We start from the raw sequence: 24,062 nt of genomic DNA, 5'->3' as shown, positions 1-24,062 counted from the left end.
GGCAACTTGGACTACAGAGAAAAATGTGAGTGTTCATGGTAGGTTCACAAGTGGAGAATGAGCATTTATGAATGCTGATTAAAACAGATTTCTCTGCTTGAGAAATGAGATTTATAAAATCCCTATCACTGTATACGTGTTTTAACAGTACCTTTTCTAAAGCCCTCAACCCCTCACTCAAAGTGTAGAGCAATAATTTGAATACATAAAATAGCTGGCAGGGAGGATGGCAAGTAGCATTCCTGAGAATGGCATTGCCAGATAAATGAAGTTCAATCCTTAAACTATAGGGTATTTTTTAATGAACATATTTACATTTTATGAAAATATATTCCAAGAGCAATAATTTGAATACATAAAATAGCTGGCAGGGAGGATGGCAAGTAGCATTCCTGAGAGTGGCATTGCCAGATAAATGAAGTTCAATCCTTAAACTATAGGGTATTTTTTAATGAACATATTTACATTTTATGAAAATATATTCCGAGATCAACATTAAAGGACTGATGTTACAGTTCTTATTTTAGAGAAAAGAAACCAGGACCCAGAAAACTTCTCCAATCAAATAACAAGATAACAGGACTGAAAAACAGTCCTGCACAGTTTGAGGACCTTATTCTTTTCATGTTAAGTACTTTATCTTCTGTCCTTCCACCCTGCACCAGTACTCTCTCCTCACCTCTTTTTGTTTCTTTCTTCCAAGTCTCAGAAACCTTCCTTCAATTTTCTACAAATAGAACTACACCATATGCTTTCTCATCTTCAAGTCTCTTCTCATCAGAATGGGTATTCAATGATATTTTCTCTCTTTAATTACATTTGAAAGGTGTCATTGCCCTCAGATACCATGGTAGTCACAAATGCCTTACTTCTAGTGAACTCAAGCATTATTTGCTCAGTTATCATCTGCTTCAACCTGTGGGTTTTCCATGACATTTCTGAACTTGCCCTAGATTTTTAACTACTAAGCTCCTTCACTCTGTGGAATTTGGGGAACACTTGCATTTTATTCCCAGCTGTCTCTGATCCTCTTGAATGTCTCTTTTCTGATTCTGCTTCCTCCTCCTATTCTCAGGTCTACTTCAGTCTTCTTCTAGTCCACCTTCTAAGTGGTTCTTGACATTCTAGGAGAGCTGGTGATTGCTATGAGTTGAATGTCTGTCCCCTCCAAAGCTCATGTGAGAGCTTGATTCCATTTATGGAGTAATGGTTAATGGTTTAATGGGTTACCATGGGTGTGGACTGGTGGCTTTATAAGGAGAACATTTGAACATGCTCTTCCCGATCCTTGTCATGTGATTCCCTGCATCACCATGGGACTCTGTAGAGAGTTCCCACCCAGAAGAAGGCCCTTACAAGATGTGCCCCCTGAACCTTGGATTTTCTGGCATCCAAAACTGTAAGAAATAAATTTAACTCTTTAAAAATTACCCAGTTTCAGGTATTCTGTAATGAGCAACAGAAAATGGACTGATAGTGATGTGTACTCCAGGCTCTTGAACTAAACTAATTAAGCTTTTATCAGATCAAAGTAGAGGCTGGGAGAAGCACAACACAAAATTACCAAGCCACAGATTCTTAGCATCCTCACCTCAAAGCTGGACTCTAAAACAGATTTAAAACCCAGCATACAACACAGCATAAAATACAGAAGTGGCAGAAAGAGTAAAGAATAACAATAATGCTGAGTTAGGAGTAGGAAACTAAGTACAGATACCAAAATCCTTGGGTATGTAAGACATTTTAGGAGGAATGGTGAATCTATAGCCTGACAGCTCAAGCTGTGTGGTACAGTGTTAAGAGGGAGGACAAAATGTCTAGACAGCAAGCTGCGACCCAGAATTAGGCAGCTAAGGCCTAAGGGGGTAGTGGTATGGGCTGCTGTCCTTTTCAGGCTTTCCATGACCTTCTTCTGGCACATCCTGGTTCTCATATTCTCAGTAATCTTTCTCCTATTTTTTTACATCTCGGGTCTCATACTTTCTCTTGCTCAAGCCTTGTGTCTCTCATGTTCTAGCATCCTCTCCATTTCTCTCTCGACTTCTATTCCCCCTCTGCTTCTTCCACTGAAGCATAAGGCTCAACAACATGAGCATACTTTCTCTTGCTCAAGCCTTGTGTCTCTCATGTTCTAGCATCCTCTCCATTTCTCTCTTGACTTCTATTCCCCCTCTGCTTCTTCCACTGAAGCATAAGGCTCAACAACATGAAAGAGCGCCGCCGCGCTCCCAAGCGGCGCACTCTCCAGTGCGCCACCGGGCCGGCCCAATATTTAAGTGATTTTAAAGATAAGGAAACAATTTTAGGTTCTCAAAAATGAATCAAATATTCTATCCTCGGGGCCAGCCCGGTGGTGCACTGCTACAGTGCGCCGCTTGGGAGCGCGGCGGCGCTCCTGCCGAGGGTTCGGATCCCACATACAGACCGGTTCCCGCTCACTGGCTGAGCGGGGTGCGGGCGCAACACCAAGGGTTGCGATCCTGTTGCCGGACACAAAAAAAAGACAAAAAGGAAAAAAAAATTCTATCCAATGTAATAAGGCAAGAAAAGCAAATAAAAAGCATAGTGATTGGTAAGGAAGAAATAAATTATCCCTATTCGCAGATGACGTGTTTGTCTATGGAGGAAATCCAAAGGAATCTCCAAAAAAGATCACGGAACTAATAAGTGAGTCCAGGAGGATTGAAAGATACCAGATGAACACACAAAAATCAATCATATTCCTATATACCTGAAATGACCATGTAGAAACTGAAATTAAAAACATAATACCACTTGCAATTACTCCAAAAAAATGAGGTATCTAACATAAATCTATCAAAACTTGTATAGGATCCGTATGCAGAAAACTACAAAACACTGATGAAAGAAATTAAAGAAGATCTAAATGAACAGAGAAACATACCATGTTCATGGATGAGAAGACAACATAGTAAAGATATTAATTCCCCCCAAAATAATCTATAGGTTTAACACAATTCCTATCAATATTGCAACAAGATTTTTTGTAGAAATAGACAAGCTTATTCTACAATATATACAATAAGGCAAACAAACTAGAAGAATAAAGTGAGAGGGATTACTCTACCTGATACTAAGCTTACTACTTACTATTTGATCACTACAATAATCAAGCCACATAGCAGTAGTAGAAGAATAGACAGAGACCAATGGAAAAGAACTGAGAACCCAGAAAGAGACTAATGCAAATACTCCAAACTGATTTTTGACAAAACAAAAGCAATCCAATGGAGAATAGTCTTTTCAATAAATGGAGCTGGAACAATTGGACAATCACAGGCAAAAAAATTAACCTCAATCTAAAACCTTATAATTTATACAAAAAATTAACTCAAAATGGATCATAATTTAAATATAAAGCTTTTAGAAGAAAATAAAGGAGAGCATCTTCAGGACCTAGTGCTAGGAAAAGAGTTAGACACGACACCAAAACTACGAACCATAAATGCAAAAATCAGTAAACTGAACTTCACCAAAATTAAAACTTTTGTACTACAAAAGACCCCCATCATCTCTTCCAGAACATAGAAGCAAAGGGAACACTCCCTAACCCATCCTCCAAGTACAGCATTAGCCTAATACTAAGACCAGATAAAGACATCAGAAGGGAAACCACAGATCAATATATCTTACGAACATAGATGCAAAAACCTCAACAAAATATGAGCAAATTTAATCTATCAATGTAAAAAGAACCACTGCAACTGAATGGGATTTATTACAGGTTTGCAAAGCTGGTTTGACATCTGAAAATCAATCATCATTTCAACAGGCTAAAGAAGCAAAATCATATGATCATATCAACTGATGCAGAAAAGGTATTTGACAAAATCCAAGACCCATTCATGATTTTAAGAAAAAAACAAATGAACAAAAACCTCTTGGAAAACAAGAAATAGAGCAGAACCTCCTCACTTAATAAAGAATATCACAAAAAAATGTACAATTAACATCATAATAGTGAGAGACTGGATGCTTTTCCCATATGATTGGAAATAAGGCAAGGATGTACTCTCTTGCCACTTCCACTCAACAATGTACTGGAAGTCTAGGTAGTACAATAAGATAAGAAAAAGAAAATGTATGCAACTTCATGATAGAACTTAAAGGATAAAATTTTTAAAAAGGAAAATGTATACAGATTGGGAAAGAAGAAATAAAACTGTTTTTGTTAATGGGTCACATGACTGTCTACACAGGAAATCCTGAAGAAGCAACAAAAAAGAAAAAAAAAAAAACTTCTGTGATTTTTTTTTTGTCATAAAACAAGTCTTAATATATTTTAAAAGACTAAGATAACAGAAAATATGTTCTCTGACCACAATAAGAAGGAAATTTAGAAATTCACAAACTGTAGAAATTAAACAACACTCTCCTAAATAAACAATGGGTAAAAAGAAAAATCACAGGGAAATTAGAGAGTACTTTGAGACAAAAATCAAAGCACAACATATCAAAATTTATAGGATGCAGGGTTCATGCGGTGCTTAGAGGAAAATTTATACTCGTAAACAGCCATATTAAAAATAAGAAAAATCTCAAATCAATAATATAAACTTCTATCTTAAAAAAATAGAAAAAGTGGGCCGGCCCGGTGGCGCACTGGAGAGTGCGCCGCTTGGGAGTGTGGCGGTGCTCCCGCCGAGGGTTTGGATCCCATGTGGAGACCGGTTCCCGCTCACTGGCTGAGCGCGGTGCGGGTGCAACACCGAGGGTTGCAATCCCGTTGCCGGTCCCCGGTACAGGCGCGACACCGAGGGTTGTGATTCCGTTACCGGTCAGTAAAAAAGACAAAAAGGAAAAAAAAATAGAAAAAGAAGAGCAAACTAAGTCAAAAGCAAATATAAGTAGTAAATAACAAAAATTACAACAGAAATATATGAAACAAGGAATTAAAAAATGATAGGGAAACTCAACAAAACCAAAAGTTGATTCTTTAAAAAGATCAACAAAATTTGTAAACCTTTATCTAGACTGATCCAAGAAAAAAAGAGATAAGACTAAAATTACTAAAATCAGGAATAAAGCAGGGGCATTATTACATTGTCATTTATGGATTTTTGTGGTGATAAGATTTAGTTTCTTTTTCTTTCTCATTTGCATTTTTGTTCTACCAGTGGGTTTTGTTCTTTCTTGTGTATTCATGGTAGTGATTATTGTTTTTCGGATTCCAGATGCAGGGCTTCCTTGAAGATTTCTTGCAGGGATGATTGTGTGGCAGTGAAGTTCCACAGTTTTTATTTGTCTGGAAAATATACTATTTTTCCCTCATTTCTGAAGGATAGTCTTGCTGGGTATAGTATTCTTGGCTGGCAGTTTTTTTCTTTCAGTATTTTGAATATATCATCCCATTTTCTGGCCTGCAGAGTTTCTGTTGAGAAGTCTACTGTTAGTCTGATAGGGGCTCCCTTATAGGTGACTTGATGCTTTTCTCTTGCTTCTTTTAAGATTCTCTCTTTGTCTTTGAGCTTTGCCAGTTTGACTATAATGTGTCCTGCAGAGGCTTCTTTTGTATTGAATATGTTTGGGGATCCTTGAGCCTCCTGAATGTGAAGGTCAGTGTCTGTCCCTATACCTGGGAAGTTCTCTGTTACTATTTCATTGAATAGGCTTTGCATGCCTTTTCCTTTCTCCTCCCCTTCTGGAACACCCATGATTCAAATGTTTCTGTGCTTAAGGTTGTCTCCTAGCTCTCTTAGATTTTCTCATTTTTTTAAATTCTATTTTCCTTTTTTTGTCCACTTGGGTTATTTCGAAAAGACTATCTTCAAGATCAGAAATTCTTTCTTCTACTTATTCTACCCTGCTGCTTAAGCTATCAGTTGCGTTTTTTTGTTTATTTGTTTTCATTGAGTGAATCTTTCAATTCCATGAGTTCTGCTACATTCTTGTTTAAGGTATTAATCTCTTTATAAATTTCATTCTTCATATCCTGGATTTTTTTTTTCTTGTTTACTTTAGGTTGTCTGAGTCTTCTTGTATCTCAGTTGAGTTTCCTTAAGATTATTGCTCAGAATTCCTTTTCAGTCATGTCAAGGGCTTCCTGCTCTATAGGGTCTGGTATTTGAGAATTACTGTGTTCTTTTGGTGGTGGTATATTTTCTTGGGTTTTCATATTTCTAGTATCTCTACACTGATGTCTGGTCATCTGGTAAAACAGCTGCTTCTTCTATTTCTCTGAAGTGGGCTTTGAGGAGAGAGATGTCCTCTCCTTTTTCTGGTATTCACTGGTGACTCTCCTTGTGCCAATGAAGTCAAGTGTGTGGTGGGCCACCTTCGTGGTGGCTGTGCCTACTGCTCTGGCATTGAACCACTTTTGCAGCAGCCATGGCTGTGGCGGTGGCTGTGGTGGGCCACCCATGTGGAAGTAATGTTTTTGGCATGCTTCTTGCCTGCTTCTGGTTGGGGGATGCTGCCCTCAGCTCCTGCCTAGGACTCTAGGCATACCATCTTCCTAGCCTGCTTCCAGGTGGAGGGGGCTACCCTCAGCTCCTCAACTTTTGTGATTAATAAGTGAGTATAGCAAGGTTACAAGATACAAGGTCAACAATTAAATGTCAACTGCTCTCCTATATACCAACAGTGAACAATTAAGATTTTAATTAAATATATATACATACATATATATATATACACACACACACACACACACACACAAACACACACACATGCACATACACACACCATTAATAAAATCACCAAAAAAATTAACTACTTAGGTACAAATCTAACAAAACAAGTACAGGATGTATATGTGAAAAACTACAAAACACTTTTTGTAACTTCTCTGAAAGAAATCAGAGAAGATCTAAACAAAAGGAGAGATATTCCTTTTTTTTTTTTTTTTTCATGGACAGGAAGACTCAATATTGTTAGATCAGTTCTCCCCATCTTGATCTATAGATTCAGTGCAATCCCAATCAAGATCTCAGCAAGCTATTTTGTAGATATCAATAAACTGATTCTAGAGGTTACATGGAAAGGCAAAAGACCTAGAATAGCCAACATAATACTGAAGAACAAAGTTAGAAGATTCATATTATCCAATTTCAAGATTTATCATAAAACTATATTAATCAAGACAGGCTGGTATTGGCAAAAGTGTAGACAAGCAGATCAGTGGAACAGAACAAAGAAACCAGAAACAGACTGACACAAACATGGCAAACTGGTTTTTGACAAAGGCATAAAGGCAATTCAATGGAGACAGGATCATCTTTTCTACAAATGGTACTAGGACAACTGAATAGCCATATGCAAAAAAATAAACCTAAGCACAGACCTGCTACTTTTCACAAAAATTAACTCAATAAAGATTACAGACCTAAATGTAAAATACAAAACTATAAACTTCTAGAAGTAAACAGAAAAAGCCTACATGACCTTGAGTTTGGTGATAAGTTTTTAGATACAACACTAAAAGCATGATACATGAAAGAAAAAATTGATAAGTTGGACTTCATTAAAATTAAAAACTTTTGCTCTGAAAAAGACGCTGTTAAGAAAATGAAAGGACAATCCACAGACTGGGAGGAAATGTTTACAAAACACATACCTGATAAAGAACTTGTATCCAGAATATACAAAGAATGCTTAAAAGTCAACAATTAAAAAAAAATATCAAATTAAAAATGGGCAAAAGATCTGAACAGACTCCACAGCAAAGAAAATATGCAGATGGTAAATAAGAATATATAAAAAGGGGAAGGGTGGTAGCCAGTGAGCTCACTTGGGAGAGTATGGTGCTGATAACACCACGGTCAAGGGTTCAGATCCCTGTACATGCCAGCCACCAGAAAAAAAAAAAAATGCTCAACATCATTTGTCATCAGGGGAATGAAAAATAAAAACAACAATGAGATACCACGTCACACCTATAAGAATGAGTAAAATCCAAAAAACTGACAATATCAATTATTGACAAGGATGCAGAACAACAGGAATTCATATTCATCGCTGATACGAATACAAAATGATACAGCCACTTTGGAAGACAGTTTGCCAGTTTCTGACAAAGTTGAATATAATGCTACACAATCCAGTGATCAAGCTCCTAGGTATTTACCCTATTAAACAATTTTGAAAGAAAGTGAGCCAAGATGCCAGGTACTGTAGAGGATTCTTAAAGTAAATGTACTTCACAGGGCCTGGTTTTCCAAAGCCTTGCAGTTTCAAATATTGACCTTGCAAAGGACAGGAAATTTTCCTCAGGCTATAAAGTCTCTGGTGTAAGATAAAGATTTGTGGCACAGCAAGGTTGCTGGCTTAAGGACAGACTAGTTACTGATTGAAATGTAAAAATACTGGAAAATTGCTGGATGGAAGGAGAAGGAATGTTTGCTAGATCAAGCTTTTGTTGATAGGACCACTTAATTGCCTTACTAGAATGTCATCTGGCTTGTTTCACTGAAAGTTACCAGCTTATATTGTTAAACTAGAACCCCACCTATGTTCTCTTCCTGTAACTTCCTGGTCTAGAAAATAAATGCAGGAAGAGAACCCCAATTCAGGGTTAATTTCCCGAGGAAGTGATGCCTCTCGCTCGAGAGTTCTGGGGAAGTTAACCACTTCAGGGCTTCTCACTGCTCAGAAGAGATGGGCTTTGAGTAATCCTTTGTGGCTCTGTCACCCAGGGGAAGTGGGGTGACAAATCTGTTGGGGGCAAAGCAACAGGGTACTGTTCAAGCTTTATTAAAGGAAAAGAATCTGCCAGGCTGTGCTCAAAGCGGGGAACAGCCTGGGGCTGCCCTGAAAATGGGGGACAGCACCAGATGTGGGGGTGGTAGAGCTTTTATAGGGCACAAAAGGCTGGCTGATACCATCAAGGAGGGGCATTATGCTAATGTGGATGGGGTGGCAAACTGCATCCTTGTGGAAGCAAAAGGGGTTTCTGTTTAAGTCAGGAGGCTTCTCGTAATGGGATGGGGGAGGGAAGGAGAGAAGGTGAATGGTGCCATTTGTACTTGGGCTTGTCTAAAGTGGTGCTGGTTATGTTGCAGATCTATTAAATTTTTTTTTTTTTAAAGATGACTGGTAAGGGGATCTTAACCCTTGACTTGGTGTTGTCAGCACCACGCTCACCTAGTGAGCTAACCGGCCATCCCTATATGGGATCCGAACCCAGGGCCTTGGTGTTATCAGCACCGCACTCTCCCGAATGAGCCACGGGCCAGCCCAGATCTATTAAATTTGAGCAATAATTTGAGCAATTTAAAATAAAGTAGTATTGGATTAAAACCCAAAGTATAAAATACATATCTATGAGTATATACTGATATAAATAAATGACTGCAAAAACGCATAAATGGGAGGAACAGACAAATCTCCCTTGCAAAGCAGTTCTAAACAATTTACATAGATACTCCACCCTCAAGGAGATGGAGCAAACTCCCCACTCCTTGAGTGTGGGCTGCGCATAGTGACTTCCAATGCAAAGAATACATTATGGGGGAAGAGAGCGAAAAGGGTGGGAAGAGGTAACTTTACAGTGGAGAAACCTGACAAACATTTCTTCAGCTAGATGATCAAGGTTAAAATTAACAGTGGTAGGTAATGATGACACTATGTACCCTTTATATGATGTGATAAGAATAGTACTTTACCTCTGTGGTCTTCCTTCCAAAAACCCATACCCAGTCTAATCATGAGAAAAACAACAGACATCCCACGTAAGAGACAATCTACAAAATACCTGACCAGTACCTCCTCAGAGACATGACAACTAAATGTAAAATGATATCCTAGATGGGATCTTGGAACTGAAAAAGGACAATTAATAAAAACTAACGACATATAAATAAAGTATGGACTTTAATAATAACATTAATAGTAAGGTTTCAAAACTGGTATATTAATTATGACAAAAGTACCATACTAATATAAAATGTTAATAATAGGGGAAACAGGGCACAGTGTTATAACACCAAGGTCAAGTGTTTAGATCCCCTTACTGGCCAGCCACCAAAAAAATGAAAAAATAGGGGAAACTGGATATGGAATATATGGGAACTCTCTGTGCTATCCTCAAAATTTTTCTATAAATCTAAAACTACTCTAAAATAAAAAGCTTATTAAAAATGTTTTAAATACTATAATTCCAATTATACTAACATCAAAAAACATGAAATACTGAGAGATCAGTTTAACAAAATATGTGCCAGAAATGTACACCCAAAACTACAGTAGGTTCTTAAGGGAAAGATCTATATAAATGAAGAGATATATGGTTTTGATGGACTAGAAAACACAATAAAGTTAGGATGTTACTACTCCCCCAAACTGATATAAAAATTTGAAGCAATTCCATCAAAATCCCATTGTAAAAATTGATAAACTGGGCCAGCCTGTGGCTCACTTGGGAGAGTGCGGTGCTGATAACACCAAGGCCATGGGTTCAGATTCCATATAGGGATGGCCGGTTAGCTCACTGGATGAGTGTGGTGCTGACAACACCAAGTCAAGGGTTAAGATCCCCTTACCGGTCATCTTTAAAAAAAAAAAATTGATAAACTGATTCTAATATTTATAAGAAAATGCAAAAGACCTGGAATAGGCAAAGCAATCTCAAGGGAAAAAAAAGAATAAAATTTGAGGATCTAACACTACCTGACTTTTAAGACTTACTATAAAGCCACATTAGTGAGCAGCACAGCACAGGTATTAGCATGAGGATCAACAAAGAGTTCAATGGAGCAGAACAGAGTGCCCAGAAATAGACCCACAATTGGTTTTTGACAAAGAGATCAAAGCAATTCCATGAAGAAAGGAAAATCTTTTCAACAAACAGTGCTGGTACAACTGAATATCCAAATTTTTTAAATTTTAAAAAAAGAAAGAAAAAAAGAACCTCAATCCCTAGCTCATACTATAACAAAAAAAATTACCTAAACTTAAATCTAAAGCTGTAAGTTTGGGCCGGCCCGGTGGCGCACTGCTACAGTGCGCCACTTGGGAAGCGCAGCGGCGCTCCCGCCGAGGGTTCGGATCCCACATACAGACCGGCCGCTCACTGGCTGAGCGAGGTGCGGGAGCAACACCGAGGGTTGCGATCCGTTGCCGGTCACGAAAAAAGACAAAAAGAAAAAAAAAAAAGTTGTAAGTTTCTAGAAGAAAATGTACAATAGCTCCAGAACTTGGAGATAATCAACAAGGATTTCTTTGAGCACACAGAGAACAAAAAACATAAAACAGAAAAGCTGAAAAACTAGACTTCATCAAAATTTTAAAACTTCTGCTTAACAAAAGACATTAAGAAAATGAATAGGCAAGCTCCAAACAGGAAGAAAATATTCACAAAGCAAATATATGACAAAGGACTAGTATCCTGAATATATAAAGAGCTCCCACAACTCATAATATAAGTACCCAATAAAAATGGGCCAAAACTTTGAACAGACACATCAAAAAGGAAGATATATGAATGCCTAATAAGTATTTGTAAAACTGCTAAATGCATCATATGGCAAACCTAAAATTTGTGCATTTCACTGCACGTCAATTTTACCTCAAAAAAAAGCAATATTGAATTCTATTTAATGATATGCATGCTGAAGTATTTAGAGTGAACTGTACTGAGATCTGCAACTTATTCTGAAGTGCATCAAAACAAAAGATGGTTCCAAAAAAAAAAAAAAAAGATGGATTAATATATGGATAAAGGGATAGATATGACATAAAGCAAACATAATAAAATGTTAGCTATAGGCTTTAGGTGTTGTATTCATTTCGCAATTCTTTGAACTTCTGCATATTTGAAATTCTTCATAACAAAATATTGGAGTGGGGAAAGATATGGAAAAATAAAGGCAGTTGCTTCCCCATTATGAAGTGATTTGCCCCCAATTCATTCTCATCTCTAACAATCAAACTTGGTCTCTATGTCCTTAGGGCCTGGAAACTGCCTTGGGCTAGTGCCAAGCCTCTTCAGGAGAATAATGAAGATGTGGCTGCTATGTTTCTTGCCCTGTATCTTTTCATGAAGCTAAGTAAATTTAATGCAGGTTTAAGCTACCATCAGTTTGATTATCAATCCAAACCTAAGACCATTCTTTGTGGCTGTACATTGTTATAACATCTATAGGCTAACACTTAGTCATGACTTTCCCTGCACTATTTTATTTTTTCTTTCTATTTTTTTTTTTTTTTCTGGTGGCTTGCCAGTATGGGGAACCAAACCCTTGACCTTGGTGTTACAAGGCCACACTCTAACCAACTGAGTTAACTGGCCAGCCCTTTTATTTTTTAACTGACTCATAATAACTATACATATTTATGGAGTACAGAGTAATATTCTGATACATATATATATATACACTGTGTGATGATCAAATTAGGCTAATTAGCATATCCATCTCCAAAAATATTTATCATTTCTTTGTGATGAGGACATCTGAAATCCTCTCTACTAGCCATCTGAAAATATACAATAAATTATTGCTAATTATAGACACCTAGCACCACTGTAGAACATTAGAACTTATTCTTCCTATCTAGCTGTAATTCTATATCTGTTAACCAACCTCTTCCTATCTCCTTTTCCCTGTACTATTCCTAGACTCTAGTAATCTCAATTCTACTCTCTGCTTCTATGAGCTCAACTTTTTTTTAGCTCCCACATACAACTGAGAACATGCAGTACTTATCTTCCTGTGCTTGACTTATTTCACTTAACTGTCATGTAGGAACATCCATATTGCCGCAAATGACATGATTTCATTCTTTTTCATGGCTGAGTAGTATTCCACTGTGAGTATATACCATATTTTCTTTATCCATTCATCTGTTAATGGACACTTAGATTGATTCCGCACCTTGGTTATTGTAAATAGTGCTACAATAAACATGGGGGTACAGGTATCTCTTTGGCATATTAATTTCCTGTCCTTTGGATAAATACCCAGTAGTGGGATTGTAGGATCATATGGTAGTTCTATTTTCAGTTTTTTGAGGATCCTCCATACTGTCTTCCACAATGGCTCTACTAGTTTACACTCCCACCAACAGTGTACAAGTGTTCCCTTTCCCCACATCCTCACCAACTCTTTTTTTCTTTTGTCTTTTTGAAAATATCCACCCTAACTGGGGTGAAATGGTATCTTAATGTGATTTTGATTTGCATTTCTCTGATGATTAGAGATGTTGTGCATTTTTTCATATGCCTGTTGGCCATCTGCATGTCTTATTTTGAGAAATGTCTATTCAGGTCATTTGCCCGTTTTTTAATCAGATTATTTATTTTTTTCACTATTGAGCTGTCTGAGTTGCTTATATATTCTGGATATTAATCCCTTGTCAGATGCAAGTTTGCAAATATTTTCTCCCATTCTGCAGGCTGCTTCTTCACACTATTGGTTCCTCTGCTGTGCAGAAACTTTTCAGTCTGATGTAGTCCCATCTGTCTATTTTTGCTTTATTTGCCTGTCCTTTAGAAGTCTTCTCCATAAAATTTTTACCCAAACTAATGTCTTCAAGAGTTTCTCCTATGTTTTCTTCTAGTAGTTTTATGGGTTCAGGTCTTAAATTTAAGTCTTTAATCCACCTCAAGTTGACTTTTGTATATGGTGAGAGATAGGGGTCTAGTTTCCACTGCACTGTTTTATAGTTTTAATTGTCTTCACATGATTACTACCAGTATCATCATTTCCTGTTTCTATACATTATTTCCCAAAGAATCTTGGCTCTTTGAGAATAAGCACAGTGTACTTACAATTTTGTTTGGCTGGCCCATAGTAGTATCTCACACAGTCCCGCACCCAGGAATCAATAAATTAAATGTCTAGGATAAAGAAGTTTTGGAGGGTGTATATTCAACATCACAACTACAAAGTGAATTCTCCATGGGGCTCTTCATCCAAAAATATAATCTCATTTCCTAGAGTTGGAAAATTTGTTCTTTTATCATTGAGTACTTTTCTAGGAGGAAAAAACAGTCAAGACAGCACCACAGAAAATTCATGGTTTCTGAATCAGAGAAATCTGGGTTTAATTTCTGGCTCTACTATCTGGCCACCCACATGTGCCTGTGAGCAAGTTATATAATTCCTCTAAGCCAGAAGATCTCTTCTCTCAAATGGGAATACCACCACACATCTCCTATAGCTATTTTAAGGATTTAAACACAGGACTGAAATATTTATAGATTAAGTGGTATGATGCAGTGGAATTTCTTTAAAATAATCTAGTGGGGTGGAAATGAAACAAAATTGACCATGAGTTGATAATTGCTAAAGTGAGATGACACATACATAAGAGTTTATTAACACTTTTTCTGATTTTGCATATGTTTGAAATTTTCCATAACAGAAAGTTAAAAAAGAAGTCCAATGTACAAGATCAGACTATTAGATACTATTAAGGTAATATAATTATTTGTGTGAATGTTGATGTAGGAAATTTTAATAGTGCACTTTATGCTTTTACTAACTCCAGGTTTTTACAAAAAGTTGCTGTTATGTTTTAGAATACCCTGAATTCCTAATATTAAATTTGGTTATGTTTTCTATAAGCTCAAAAACTAAAGAGATTAATTATAGAAACCATTATAAAATGCCTAGCACAAGGGCTAACACAAGGCATGACATATCTAAATGTTGATCCCTTCCTCCCTTCCCAAGAAAGAGAGAAGATGTACCGATTCTCTGGGAAATGCACCAGCATTTCAGAAAAAAGAAACTGGCCCCTACTCACCAGATATCTGGGCTTCTCCTCCTCCCAGGGGCAGGCAGAGTCCTTGGAATGCAGAGCTGAGGAAAGAAATAAGCAGCCTTAAGAACCCTGGCCTACCAGGCCTATCATGATGATCCCTGAGAACCCTTCTGAGCTTCAGCTCTGGCCACTTGTGCCTTCTCCCCCACCCAGGCATTCAGCTCCTCTCACTTCTTGTCTTACACTTGAGTTAACTTCTCCATGGTCTACACCTCTTTCCCATTATGTTTTTAGAAAAATACCTATCTTAATTAAATGTAATTAGGTAAATTCTAAGCACCCATCATTCTTCCACCCTAAAAATTAGCAAAACTGTTGAGACAAGGCAGTCTTTTCCCCATACTTGTTACATGGCTCCAGTTACAAAAAGAAAAAAAAAAAGTTTAAGTTTACGAAAACGTTAAACACAGAAACAGAAGCCTGTGATTATTGAAGACCATTACAACATTTCTAACCTGCAGCTTGCTAGACTCCCATTCCTCTTAAAAACAAATTAGTATGGAATTTTAAAAGGCAAGATTTTAACATCTCTGAAGGGAAGCTCAAGCTTTCCCTGACATACCTTTGAAGAAGGGAAACAAAAAGAATGTGCTTCTGATCTCTGGATGTCACTGCTTCTGAGAGTTCAGAAAAGGAACTGGGGTGCCGTGTTTCTAACCTGGGATCAGTGCCTTTGCAGAAGGAGAAGTCTGGTGAAGGGAATGCATCACTGGGGAAGGAGGGTCTCAATGGCAGCCCTAAGCTTCCTCCTAGTCACCCTTTATATCAGTGAGTAAGAGGGGGACATACTGATAAGGAATACTTGTCTATAAAATACATGAAGGCTTATAATTTGGCCAGTCTCTTCTTGGGCACCCCAGATGGTTTCAGTGCAATCACCGGGAGGGATTTAGCTAAGGGTGGCCTTGACCTTGGGTGTGCAAAAAAAAAAACCCCAAATGTAATGATGATATCATCCCTGGTGAAAGTTTTAGAAGAAAAAATGAGTACCACATTTGGCCACTCCCAATGGATAGATCTAAGCAGTATTTTGTTCATGTTGTTTTCTCATCATGGGATGTCATGATCCCTTAGCACAATGAATACACCATCTTTTTGGAGGAAAAAAAAAAAAAAACCCCAAATGTAATGATGATATCATCCCTGGTGAAAGTTTTAGAAGAAAAAATGAGTACCACATTTGGCCACTCCCAATGGATAGATCTAAGCAGTATGCAAGTTAAGGAGGCAGTTCCTCAGTCTGTTCAGTGAAAGAGACTGTCTGAGCCTCCCCCTGCCAGAGAGGGACAGGTGGTTGTCCCTCTGCATAGGCAGGAAAACTGAGATACACAGGGTAACCTCACACAGCTGAGCTGAAGGATCCTACCTCCTGAGTCCTGGTTCTGCCTTGACTTTGAGATGCCACCCCCTTTCCCCAGCATAGAACCATTCACAAGCAAAGTAATCCTTCAGTGGAGCAAAGAAGTCCTTCAGGAAGGCAAGAGGTGTCAAATGACAGGCACACTCCAGGACCTCAGCCTATGTTGGACATATCTGTGTAGCATTCAGTGAAGTCAAAGATCCTTTCTAGCTCTGTGTACTACAAAACATCTTATCTTCTTTGCCATTCATGACAACACAGAAAAGTTATACTCCTTTTAAAGTTCAACTTGGTGATTACTGTCTCTACTTTCTTTAACTTTGGTACCCAATTGAACAGGTCCTGGCACATCAGGCAGAGGGAGAGCCCACCCTCAAAGAGTGGATGGAAGGAGACAGAGGTGCTTCAGCAAAGGACAAATAGCTATACTGTACCAGGGGCTGGCAAACTATGCACAGACCAAATCCAGCCTACCGCTTGTTTTTATACTAGCCATGAGCTAAGAATAGTTTTTACATTTTTAAATAGCTAAAAAAAAAAAGAAAAAGAAAACCAGAATATTTCATGGCACATGAAAATTATATGAAACTCAAATTTCAATTCCCATAAATAAAGTTTTATTGGAACACTGCAACACCCATTCATTTACCTATTGTTTTTATCTACTGTCTTTAGCTACTTTCACACAGAATTGAACCATATGGCCCACAAAGCTAAAATATTTAACATCTGGCCCTTAACAGAAAAAGTCTGCCAAGCCCTGTTCTAGACTGTTCTTGTTGTTATACCCAAAGTCATTTGCTCTAGACTCTTAATCTTCTTTCCTGAGATCTTTACCATTATTGTAGCAATTCACCTTTTGGCATTTGGGTGGGAGATGGTAGTCAGAAATGGCAGCTGTGTATCTTCAGGTCTTATTCTCATATTTCTTTGATTCCAAGTTTTCCTGCCTGCACAACACACCTTAAATTTAACAGCTGGTTTGTTGTTGTTGGGTTTGAGGCCCTCAACCCCAGTTGGCTTGAAGCCCCTATTGGCCCACTCCAACATGGACTTCAACTGATCCTCCAACAAGACTCTGGAAAGGGCCTGCCAATTCATACCCTGTCTTTCTCCAAGGCCTTGTACGTGACCTTCCTACAAGAAACCAGGTTATTGAAGGTAGCCAGGTTAAAGTACAGGCTGAGTAGACCCTGGGCCACCAGCTTGTCCAGAGAGCCCTCGAAGAATTCATCATCCCCAAACCACTGGGCACATCTCATGTCAAACATGGCCTGGTAGTTGAAGGTGGCCTTCCAGAACACTACCATGGCAGGCCATCAAGAAAAGCCCTTGATCTTTCCCCAGATGAGGACCTGTCCCAATCCCATATTGTTCTCATTTCTCTATATCCTCTTCCAGGGGCTCCAAGCTCTCCTATTGGATATCCTGTAGGATATCCAGTCAGGGGCAAAGGGAACTGCTTTTCTGGGGTGCTACATTCCCATTAGGTCAGTGCTAAGGTAGGGGCTGGCAAGGGACTGCCACATGGTGCTTGCCCTAGATGATACCAACTGCATCAGGGACTTGGCAGTTGAAGACTCAACAGGAAAGACTTCCACAGGACTCCAGTCTACCAGCCTCAGATGAAGCACCAAGGGAGGATCTGTGCCTTTCACAGCTAGAGACACAATTGCTATTTCAGGTTTGACAATTAGGCTTTCAAATGGAGTCCTGTTTCCACAGGAATTTTGGCATCACTAGAGTGTCAGAGCCATTTCCATCTTCCCCTTCAATACCCCATCACCTATCAGATCCCGAGTATAACTTACCAGAATGGAGACCTCCCTCTCGTATAATCATGAACTTGATCTCTGATCTCTGTGGTGGCAGGGGTCTCCAAGACTAGGGCAAGGGAACATCCGTGGCAATAGAGTACTGGTTACTATAGACCCTACAGGTAATGAGGGAGTCTTACCTCCCACTGGCATCCTCCCCTCCATTGAGCTGTCTGGTGTCTCCTTCATTGTTTCCTTAAGTTTAGGGATTCAAGTCTACCCACTTCAAAATAGCAGTGAAGGCTGGCCCTGCTGAGAGCTTGGCTCAAGCACAGCTCTCTAGCCAGCAGCTGGACACTAAATGCTCTGGCTTCCAAATTTCTCTAGCACAGATACCCAAATTATACTTACTTGGATCCCCATATCAAGGGTCCCCAAGACTACTCCCACTAGAAGGACTCATGGGATTCAGCATATAGTTGTACTCATGGCTAAGGTTTATAACAGCAAAAGGATAAGCAATATGATCAGCAGGCCAAAATGACCCAGGCAGCATCTAGAAAAATACATGCATGGGCTTCCTTTCATTCTCTCCTCCCATGCCAGGAGATAATGAATGTGCTCCCCTTCCTAGCAATGAAAAAACAGTAACATGCATGCAATTTTTCTGCTCAGGGAAAGCCATTAAGACTAGGGTGCCCAAGGTTTTATTGGGGGCTGGTCATGTAGGCAACCTCTGCGTAACAACTATAAAAATTCCGGAGTCCCAGAAGGAAAGCAGATGTTCAGCATAAATCACACTGCATGCACAGTTAAGGCACAGTGAACTATGCTTGTTAGTTAGGGAACAGATTAAGTGACAAGTTCCCAGATGCCAGCAAGAGGCTAACCTTGCGAGGAGGCCTTCCTAAAGATAGCAGTCTTGGACCTACTATGTTAACTCTTTTCTGCTTAGCTCCTTAAACTTTGCACTGCTTGCTGGGCACAGCTCACTAATCCATCTGTTGGTCTATCAAAGGGAGCTTTTAGCATAAACACAGACTATAGCTATGGGACCCAGAGGCTGCTGCTTTTGCTTCAAGGAAATAGAATGGGCCTGATCAGGCAGTGGAAGCCTCCCCGCCAGCTCCACCTCCACAGGCACCACCATCTGACCCCCACACCTGGGAAATCACAAATGGGAATAACATACCCAACTGGGGAATTCTCAAAGTCTCCCCCAACACTCGAGACTCTCAACCTGGCAACATACATATATACACACCTGCCTGGGTGGTGGTACTGTTGTGGGAAAGTTAGATATGGACAAGATCTAGAAGAGGAAGCATGGTTGTTTGTGAGTAGGATAGCCAGTATGGCCAGTTTCCTGAGGATGCAGGCATGCACAGCCACAGCAAATAAAGACAGATAGGGAGATCTGCCCCCATGTGGGGCACCATTCGGCTTGTCTGAAAAGTTAATCTTCTGTCATCTCTAGTGGAGGCTGTTCACTCCTGGAGTCAGCAATTGTCGGAAGGTTTCTAAGAGTTCTTAGATTAAGATTCTTCATTGGCCATCAGTCATGTTGATGATGGTAGCAGCAGTGTGCGTTAAATAGGCCAGATACCCTGCAGACAAAAGCTGAGAGAGATTAATGGCCCCTCTTGCCATCCCTGACCTCTTGTGGTCTTAGGCATTCTATTCCCATCCCCTAAGGTTGTTACTCTTCTTCCACAGCGTAATAACTTCGTATAGCATACATTATACGAAGTTATACGAACCAATGAGCTCCCACCAGCTAAGGTGCCAATCAACAGAGACTACCAGGGCTCAACCAATGACCAAATGACACAAATTCAGCTAGGAGGGACTTAACCCCCCACCCCACCCCCACCCCTTGCTCAAGCCCATTCATCCTCTCCATGAGGTATATTCTCTTTCTTTCTAAGTAAAACTGCTCTCTGCATTTCACCTGCGGCTGCTGAGCCACACTATCGCTCCAGCCCACTCTATCCTCTCTGAAATGAACTCTCTTTACTAAATAAAACTGTCCTTTGCTTTTCATCTCTGGCGTGCCTAGTCCAATTCTTTGTTTGAGACACCAAGAACCCAGATTTAGCTGGTGAAACCTGCAGTTTCCCGCAACATCTTGGTTCCCTGACCAGGAACCATGCAGTTTCTTCACAACAGTATCAGAGAAAAAAGGGCCCCCACTGGAGTCACTTAGCCTCCAGACGCTCCCCTCTATCAGCAGTACCCAGCCACAATGCCACCTATGCATTGTAACTGGCACCTATACTCCTGCCAGTTACCCTACTCAGGACATGTTAGCACATCCTCCCTCCCTTCTTTCCATCATGCTTTGGCCATTGTTAGCCATCCAGAGGGGAGAGAAGAGGGGAAGAGGAGGGAAGGGAAAAGATCAGGTCCCCAGCTAGTAATCCTAAGCACTTATTCTCAGGGGCCAGCCAGCACCAACCAACACAGCAACTTTGGAAAAGTCCCATTATGTTAGCATACTATTTCTTTTAAGATGGAGACTTCAACTCTCCACCACTGCCATTTTTCCAACCCTTCATGGAAGGGTCAAGTGATGCCATGACCAGAATGACACAGCACCTGGACTTCTATTCTCAGACTCTTCTTAGGCATGCAATGCCCATTTTCTAATTCCAGTGGCCTAGGTTCCAACTGTAGTCAATTCCCTGTGCTCTAAGGAGTTTCTACAATATTGAAGTTTGACCTGAGTCCCACCAGTTAAGTACTACTCCAGACCCTGCACTGACTTCTGGGAAGCTGTCTCTCTACCTTCCATTTCTATATGTGTGTGCCACATGACCCTATCAGAAATGTGCATTTCTGTCTCCCTATTGGACTGAGTCAAAATCCTCCAACAATACGGCCCAGAGAAGGGCAAGCAAGGTTAGAAACAATGCCAGATAGAGCCTAAAGCACCACAGAGTCCTTAACTAGAGTCTCAGCCCAAGTGACTCAACCCACTGCTGATTATTGCCCCTTTGTGACCAACTCAAGGTTTTCCTGCTCCAGGAAGCCCTCCTGACTCATCCTCCAATGCCACAGGCAGAGGCGGTAACTTGCTCTTCTATCCAGTCTCATCTTAATCACACCACACTGCATATTGATGTTTATTCTTCTGTCCCTCCTTCTAGAATGTAAGCTTCTTCAGGCAGTTGAAGATAATAAAAGGATATGTGAACACAGCAACAAGGACTCAGCCAATCCTATAGAGAGCTCTGAAGTTACAATGGCCTTCAGAGATGTCCCAAACTGGGCCAAGGGGGCTTATCAGGCTTTTACACTCTTATATCAAACAAACATTGAATGCTCCCTGGAATGGAGTGTGACCTTAGGCCAGGTGACTCTCTTCAGCTGAGGGCAAGGTCCAGGGAGAGACTCAGTTGAGTGCTGTCAACCCCTATCACTCCCAGCAGCTGAGAAAGTGAGTGCTCCAGTCCCAGAGGGAGGACTGGGTGGTGTACATGGCATCCACTACAGATGATATATGCATTAATATCATATAGCTCTCAATGCAGAAAACTATAAAATGTTAGGGAAAGAAATCAAAAAAGACCTCAATAAATGAGAAAACATACCATCGACATGAACTAAAGGCTCCATATCATAAAGATATCAGATCTCACCAATTTGATCTATGGATTTAATACAATCCTAATAAAAATTTCCCTGTTATTTAAAAAATAAAAAAAAAGGATATGTGGGTAAATGAAGACATTCCATGCTTCTGGACGAATAAATCATACTGCAAATCAGCCAATTCCCTCCAAATTAAATAAATCCAATGCAACACCAACCAAAATTGTAACAGATTTTTTATGGATCTTGATAATTCTAAAATTCTTCTTTTAAAGAAAATATATGTAAATAGCCAAGAAAATTATGAAAACAAAAAGGAATACTCCTCTAAGATATAAAATATGAGTTAATGGAACAGAATAGAAAGTCCAGAAGAGGATACATAGGTTAGTCTCCTTTTGCTATGACTCTTTTTAGGTAAGGAGAGAGGTGAAGAGAAACTCTGACCCTGAAATTATGCCAATCTGCTCTTGCTAATCTATAAAAGCTGGAACAGAAAGATGAAAAACCTCAGGCATAATTTCACGTTCTTATAGTCCTTTCCTGAAATCTCATCTTCCCGTTTTCTCCAGGACTCCCCCAACTACATGTCCCTAACAGTGCTTAATACAATTCTTCAGGCATTTCTGTCCTCATAGCAAGCAGGGTGAAGTATGATCGCATTATTCCCAATTATTTGCTTTCTTACAGAGAGGGTTATACTTTCCTGTCCATTAACGTCAGGCACAGCCATGTGACTTGCCTTGGCCAATGAAATGTAAAAAAAAATGGATGTCCCTCTTCTGAACAGCAACTTTAAGAGCCACTGCATGGTTCCACTATCTCTCTTGCTCTTTTCCCTCTGTCACAGGAGCTACTTTCCCTACAGAGGATCTGGTTTTTTCACCTATGGTCATGGACTAAAAGGACATGAAACAAAGCCAAAGTCAACCTGTAAAGGTTAAAGATAATGTTAAGGTTAGATTGCTGTTGTTAGATTGTCGCTGAGATTTGAGGATTATTTGTTACTGCAGCATAACTTAGTTTACACAGCTGTTCTACTCCCAGTACTACCAGTAACAGTAGGTAACACTGATTAAGCATGTACTATGTGCCAAGCACTGTGCTAAGTCTACTGTTTCACTAATCTTCATGACAAAGCCATGAGGTGAATACTACTTTTACTTCCATCCCACAAAAGAGGGAACAGAGAACTAAGAAGTTAGGTCATTGACCCACAGAATCATGTCACTCTCAAATGGCAGAGCCAAGCATAGAATCCAAGACTCTGGTTTCCCAGTAGCCTCACTTAATGACTGCCTCAATAAATACTTATAGTACCAATGACTGAATGAAAAAGCAGAGTGATCAGACATCTAGAATTCACACCAAAGAAGCTAGAGCTCTCAGAGCGACATGAAGAAAAAAGATCACTATCAGTTCAAATGGGTTATGTTCTGGTAACAAATGGCGTCTAAAAATCTCAGTAGCTTAAAGCAATGAAGGTCTTTTTTTTCCTTGTTCATGCTACAGGTCAATCACAGGTTAACCATATCTACAATTCACATTGCAAAGGAAGAAAGACAGATGTATGGATGGACCGATGAGTGGATAGATGGATGGATGAATGGTTGGAAGGAAGGATGACCTAGTCAGAGCATATGGCAAATACTGTATTTCAAATCAGTGAAGAAACTATGCCTCTTTAATAATTGGTTGGAACAAACTACTATCTATAGTTGCAAACATAAAACTGCAAACATAAAATGACTTCTAAAACTACGAGAATCTTCTTTATTTCGGTAAGAAGGAAAACACATGCCTTAGCAGGCATGTGGTTGTGAGGGATGCATGCTTCTCCATTCTCATCCCCAAACTATCCGATAATGTTCTTACCCTCCTCTCTACAGCACGACTCACCTGAGAAAGGCCCATGGGTGGCTAGGGAACAGGGGTTGGAAAAGCCATTCTGCAGGAATCCCGGACAGAAATACACAATGTGCTACAATTATAGACCCCTGCGTCAGTACAGGACAAAAATGCCCTCCAGGCACATCAGGTCCCTCTTGGAAGCCCTTCGCAGGAGCCCAGGAAGGCCCTGCCAGATGTACTCCAGACCCTTTCCCGCAGGGCAGCATTGAATCCAACGCCATCCAAGAGAACTATAATGTGATTCACAGTGCCAGCCACACATGTAATTTTAAATTTCCTAGTAGCCACCCCCCAAAAGTTTCTTAAAGGGTAAGATTAATTTCAATAACATTTTATTTATCCCAATATATCTAAAATATTATCATTTCAACTCATAGTAACTTAAAAAGTTAAAGACAGTTTACATTCTTTTCTCCCAACCATCTCCAAAATCAGATGTATACTTGACACAGCATATCCCAATTCCGAATAAACCTGTGTCTAACGGGAAAATATTTTAGACCGCTTCAATACTTAGCTACAAATTAATTAATAGTAAATAAAATTTAAAATGCAGTTCTTCAGCCGCACTCAGCACACATCTCAAATGCTCAGTAACCATTTATGGCCAGTGACTGTCAGAGTGGACAGCGCAGCTCGGATCCCGCGGCAGGAGGCGGGGCGAGAAGTAGTGGGGAGGCGGCTGTGAGCACCACGGCCAGTGTGCATGACACTGA

The 24,062-nt window shown here is 39.7% G+C and overlaps 1 protein-coding gene across 2 annotated transcripts in view; it reads right to left on the bottom strand.

Moving 5' to 3' along the window:
• The window catches only part of ZNF589 (zinc finger protein 589), a 34,078-nt gene that overhangs the window by 9,616 nt on the left and 400 nt on the right, over positions 1 to 24,062 (bottom strand). For both annotated transcript variants that reach the window (XM_008574079.1, XM_008574078.1), the window contains exon 2: positions 14,707 to 14,762. In XM_008574079.1, the coding sequence (XP_008572301.1) occupies positions 14,707 to 14,762 (56 nt within the window). The remainder of the gene's footprint in view (positions 1 to 14,706; positions 14,763 to 24,062) is intronic.

This window comes from Galeopterus variegatus, unplaced genomic scaffold (assembly GCF_000696425.1).
Source record: "Galeopterus variegatus unplaced genomic scaffold, G_variegatus-3.0.2 Scaffold996, whole genome shotgun sequence".
In the NCBI taxonomy this organism is placed as follows: Eukaryota; Metazoa; Chordata; class Mammalia; order Dermoptera; family Cynocephalidae; genus Galeopterus; species Galeopterus variegatus.
This window is presented reverse-complemented; position numbering and strand designations above follow the sequence as displayed.